This window comes from Lemur catta, chromosome 17 (assembly GCF_020740605.2).
Source record: "Lemur catta isolate mLemCat1 chromosome 17, mLemCat1.pri, whole genome shotgun sequence".
NCBI classification, from domain to species: Eukaryota; Metazoa; Chordata; class Mammalia; order Primates; family Lemuridae; genus Lemur; species Lemur catta.
The window spans coordinates 21398543-21404578 of record NC_059144.1 but is presented as its reverse complement, the minus strand read 5'-3'; the positions used below and the strand labels follow the sequence as shown (position 1 = coordinate 21404578).

Here is a 6036-nt window from a genome sequence, read left to right as displayed (position 1 = left end):
TCAATGTACAAATGCTCATTTATATTTTGCACATGAATAATGGAGATAAAAATGATACAATAGTTATAGCTACATAAAAATATGTACAAGGATTCAAGACAGACTTTACTGTTTTTTTTTCTTCTTTTTTTAAGAGACAGGGTCTTGCTCTGCCACCCAGGCTACAGTGCAGTGGTACGGATCATAACACACTGCAGCCTTGAACTCCTGGGATCAGGCTATCCTGCCTCAGCCTCCTAAGTAGCTAGGACTACAAGCACAGACAACCACCCCCGGCTAATTTTTTATTTTTAGAGATGGGGTTCTGGCTATGTTGCCTAGGCTGGTCTCAAACCCAACTCCTGGCCTGAAGCAATCCCCTTGCCTTGGCCTCCCAAAGTAGTGGGATTATAGACGTGAGCCATCATGCTTGGCACAGACTTTATGTGATTTGGCTTATAACAACGCATAGATACTACACAAAGAATGAGGATGTAATTTTTAGTTAAGTAAAATGTGACCAAAATCCATTTTCTTCTTAAAATTGAAAAATAAAATTCCTGACAATATTAATTGCTAATTGACAGCCAAATCTTAGACTATTTCAAATTAGCCATGGTTAGACATAGGTAAGGTAAATACTATACCTTTTAAACATTAAGGTTTTTGATAAATCTTCTCAAAATTAGTGAATAATGGCTTATCCATGTCCTTCCAGAGTCTAGAAACACACTAGAAAAAAGTGAATGATGAAGAGCTGATCCTTTGGAGAGCTATATCCCTACTGAAAAACATCTTCAGGGGGACCCAGCGGTCAAACCCTAATAGGAAACTCATGATGCACTAATAATACTGAGAACAAAGTTGGGGGAATAATAAGTAGTTACTTTACTGATGTATATTAGAATTATAAGGCATGAGGTGATTTTAATGAAGTTTTAAAAAAAGGTTTCAAATATTCTTAAGGAATCAATTAGACATTGAGAATGATCTGTTTTTTTTTTTGAGACAGAGTCTCACTCTGTGCCTGGGCTAGAGCACCGTGGTGTCAGCCTAGCTCACAGCAACCTCAAACTCCTGGGCTCAAGCAATCCTCCTGCCTCAGTCTCCTGAGTAGTTGGGACTACAGGCATGGACCACCATGCTCAGCTAATTTTATATATATATATTTTTAGTTGTCCAGCTAATTTCTATTTTTTTTAGTAGAGACGGGATCTTGCTCTTGCTCAGGGTGGTCTCGAACTCTTGAGCTCAAACGATCCGCCCACCTTGGCCTCCCAGAGTGCTAGGATTACAGGCGTGGGCCACCATGCCCGGCCAAGAATGATCTTATGATGACTTCAGAAACAGTATATCACACATTATCATGGTGCTACCTTACTAATAGGAAATTCAGTTTCTAATAACTTATTCTGAATTTTATTCTACTGGCTTAAGAAGCAGCTTCATATGTGACAATTACATGACTTACTACAATCATGCATAATTAAGTTAATGTCATGAAAAACAAAATGATAGTAGTTTAAAAAAGAAGTACCCCTTTTATTGGGTTGTGACACCAAGCTAAGAGAGCTCAGGGTTGGAAAGCAAGGAATGGGGGTAGCAGAGGCTCAGGCACAAATCTGCTTATGCTCAAGGAGAGGAAGGGCACAACCCAGAAGAGTAGTGGCACCTGGATGCAGAGTTACCACAGTGGGCCAGAGATAGGCTGGTGCATAATCTTGTGGCCCAGGTACTATGGGAACCAACCCTTACCTTCAATATTAAATTGAAAATACAAATATCTCACAGCATGCTTAATAAAAATAGATTACCCTTATATTACAAAGCACACGAGGAGACATTTGATTATTTTTAAAAGACAGCTAAAAAGTTATGGGGTTCCTCCTTACTTTATCTTAATAACTAACCCAAGGAACAGTTAAAAAATTCTATGACTATTAATACTTCTAAAAGGCACTTAAAATATTCCTTTCCAAGCCAAGTCAAAAAACATTTCTGTCAACTACATTTTGGATAAATGTAAAAAAAAAAAAGCACATAATTTTGGTGCACTTTTTCTTATAACCCAATGACATTTTACCATCTACAGAGCTGAAAGATGTGAAGGACAGAGCCCCAACTTTCTGCAGAACAAACTGAAAGTGCTTTTATCATAGAAACAGGAATGACATTAATGATTTGCTCTTTCACTGACAACATCCTGTAGTCGTTTAAGTAAAACGTCATCATTTTCTTGGCAGAGGCGTTTGGCAGGTGATTCTGCATCACTATCGATGGCTATTGCTCGCTTCTTGGTTCTCTGCTCACCTTGCCTTATCATGTTGTTGATATCTTTCAAACTCTGTGCAAAAACAGAGGAGATTTGTGAGTAAAAGAAGTAGGTGTGGGGAGGGAAACAGCAGCAAAGAATCAAGCTAACTGCATTTTCCTGTCCTCTATCATCTATCCAAATCTAAACACTGGGGTAGAGATTATTTTTTTGATTTAGACCAATTTATTAAGGATGGCTAGAACTAATATTTTCAGGTGGCTTAAAAATTGGATTTACGGCCGGGCGCGGTGGCTCACGCCTGTAATCTTAGCCCTCTGGGAGACCGAGTTGGGTGGATCGCTCGAGGTCAGGAGTTCGAGACCAGCCTGAGTGAGACTCCGTCTCTACTAAAAATAGAAATAAATTATCTGGACAACTAAAAGTATATATAGAAAAAATTAGCCCGGCATGGTGGTGCATGCCTGTAGTCCCAGCTACTCGGGAGGCTGAGGCAGTAGGATCACTTAAGCCCAGGAGTTTGAGGTTGCTGTGAGCTAGGCTGACGCCACGGCACTCACTCTAGCCCGGGCAACAAAGTGAGACTCTGTCTCAAAAAAAAAAAAAAAAAAAAAAAATTGGATTTACCTTGTAACAGTAGTTCTTAGCGTAGTCCCCAGACAAGAAGCATAAGCATAAGCATGTAGGAACTTATTAAAAATGCAGATTCTCAAGGTTCACCCTAAACCTACCGAAATCAACATTCTGGGGTAAAGCCCAGCAATCTATGTTCTAATATCCCCTCCAGGTGATTCTGATGCTTCCTAAAGTTTGAGATCCTTTACTTCAGAGTAATGTTTTTCAATCTTTAATGTGCTTATTAATCATTTGGGGATCTTTAAAATGCAGACTCAGAACTAGCAGGGCTGGTGTGGAGCCTGAGATTCTGTGTTTCTTTCCTTTTTTTTTTTTAGACAGAGTCTTACTCTGTTGCCCAGTGTAGAGTGCAGTGGCATCATCACAGCTCACTGCAACCTTATACACCTGAGCTGGAGCGATCCTCATGCCTTAGCCTCCCAAGTAGCTGGGACTACAGGTGTGTGCCACCACACCTGGCTGATTTTTTCCTATTTTTGATAGAGATAGGGTCTTGCTTCTGCTCAGGCTGGTCTTGAACTCTTAAGGGATCCTCCCACCTCAGCCTCCTAGAGTGCTAGGATTATAGGCCTGAGCCATCACACCTGGCAGAGATTCTGTGTTTCTAACAAGCTTCCAGAGAAGCAGTTCCTGAAATCTGTGCATCACAAACATCTATGGAGCTTGTTTTAATTAGTCTCAGACCTGACTGGTAGTGATTTGGATTCAATAGGTGTGTGGACCAGGTATCTGTTCAACAAGTTCAACAGGTGATTTTCACTCATGGTTTCAGAATCACTACCTTAAAAGTCAACTGGTCTAATCTTTGATTCCATGCAAGAATCTCTTCTAAATATTTTTATAGGAAATCAATTTCTATAAAGAAGAAAAATAAACCTGGTATATATATCTTAGACAACCTTTTTGTCAAGTATGGTAAGAACTCAATAGGTGTTTGTGGAACTGAATAGGAAACTAATGAGATAAGGAGCTGTCCTTGTATTTGAACTGAGTTACAATCTGCCCCCCTACAATTTCTTTCAGTTGATACTGATTCTGGCTTCTGGAGATATACTAAACTTATCTGCTTGATAGTCCTTGAAATATCTGAAAACAGTAATCATGTCCATGTCACATCTTCATCACTATATGAAGATAAGATAGAGACAACCACAGGGTTGTCTATGTACGTAAGAGGAGGCCTCTGTTTTCAGACTTTTCACTATCCTGGTTGCTATGCACCAATGCACTTTCACTTCCAAGGCCTTTCTTTAAATTTAACAGTCTCATGTCTGACCATTTGCAGGTGTTGCCTTATGGGTCCCTTCTCAAGATCATGCTTGAACAGGGAGACACACTGGACTCTGGACATGAACTCCCCAAATATATCAACAGTAATGGATTAAACTACTTCAACTGAATATACTGCTCTAGATCACAGGAAACGTGCTAGAGTTAACAGTTTATTTATTTATTTATTTTTGGAGACAGAGTCTCACTCTGTTGCCTGGGCTAGAGTGCCGTGGCATCAGCCCAGCTCACAGCAACCTCAAACTCCTGGGCTCAAGCGATCCTCCTGCCTCAGCCTCCCGAGTAGCTAGGACTACAGGCATGTGCCACCATGCCCGGCTAATTTTTTTCTATATAGAATTTTAGCTGTCCAAATCATTTCTTTCTATTTTTAGTAGAGACAGGGTCTTGCTCTTGTTCAGGCTGGTCTCGAACTCCTAACCTCGAGTGATCCTCCCGCCTCGGCCTCCCAGAGTGCTAGGATTACAGGCGTGAGCCACCGTGCCCGGCCTACAGTTCACATTTTATCAGTATAGGAGTAATTTGGCACAAAAAAAAAGGCCAGATTAATGATTATTGATTGGTAATCTGAAATCCAACTTTTAACATATGTGTGTATATAAGTTGTTTTGGAGTAAAGCCTGTATGCACCTTACCTTAGAAGGGCTGCCATTGAACTTGTACAGCAGAGCACTTCTTGGTGTAAGGCCTGACCCATTCTTGTGCGGGGAAACATAAATGGAGTGTTGCTGGGAAATGCGGCGTGGTGAGCCGGGCTGTTGCTTAATGTGTGGAAAAGGAGACAGTGGTGGAGCATCCATCTAAAATAACCCAAAAGTCAGATTTTTAAGATAAAAGTTTTTGTTTTTTTGAATCCCATCATATTTTTATTCTTACGGCATCTCCTAGTTAGGAGTCAGTTATACTGCAAGAGATTATTTATGGCTAAAAAGTGCAAAGAAATGGTTCATTACATCTTGGGTTTTTTTGTTGTTTGTTTTCTAACAATTATTAACAGATAAAGTAGAACTTATTTTTCTGGATCTTTCAGGAAATCCTGTAACTAGTATTAAGAATTCTGGGCAAGACATCAGGAGTGGTAAGAAAGCAGTGGTTAGAAAGTAGGGACAAAGAATAATCAACATTCTAATACTTGCAATAAGAATCTCTCTACACTCATACACACCCATGAACAAAACAATAACAGAATGAATAAAAGAGAGGCAGGGAATTCCATGAGCCAGCAAGATGATTCCAACATGGAAAAAAATCTGTTAAGGAAATGGGAAAGACACAGAAATGCAAAAGATTTAGACATAAATTAGGTGAGCAAGGATTTCATTTTTCTTTAACATTCTGTACAACACAAATAAATAGAGATGGCTCCTTAATTAATATTTCTTTCTTTTTTGTTTTTTTGAGACAGGGTCTTACTGTATTGCCCAGGCTGGAGTATTGTGGCCTCATCATAGCTCAATGCAACCTTGAACCCCTGGGCTCCAGTGATCTTCCTGCCTCAGCCTTCTGAGTAGCTGGGACTACAGGTGGATGCCAACATACTCAGCTAGTTTTTTTCTATTTTTTATAGGAACAGGGTCTTGATCTTCCTTAGGCTGGTCTTGAACTCTTGACCTCTAGTGAGACTCCTGTCTCGGGCTCCCAAAGTGCTAGGATTATAAGCGTGAGCCATTGTGCCCAGCCTTATCTAATATTTCACTCATCATCTTCACTTGAAGCTAATACAACTAGTTTCAGTTGGCTGACGGTAAAGATATTCATAGCACAGCACGTGACAGAGAGGAGGCAGAACTGATGGAACAGGATGAACAGTTATGGTCTGTGACTATCCTCACAACATGCTACTGGGTGGCTGGCTGCAG

The 6036-nt window shown here is 40.2% G+C and overlaps 1 protein-coding gene across 1 annotated transcript in view; it reads right to left on the bottom strand.

Annotated features, from left to right (window-relative positions):
* Window positions 1-1228: 1228 nt before the first annotated feature.
* The window catches only part of RBL1 (RB transcriptional corepressor like 1), a 59839-nt gene continuing 55031 nt past the window's right edge, over window positions 1229-6036 (bottom strand). Inside the window, exons 21-22 of the mRNA XM_045528629.1 lie at window positions 4813-4977; window positions 1229-2323 (exon numbers count right to left, since the gene is read on the bottom strand). Coding sequence (XP_045384585.1) covers window positions 2153-2323; window positions 4813-4977 — 336 coding nt within the window. The 3' untranslated portion in view covers window positions 1229-2152. The remainder of the gene's footprint in view (window positions 2324-4812; window positions 4978-6036) is intronic.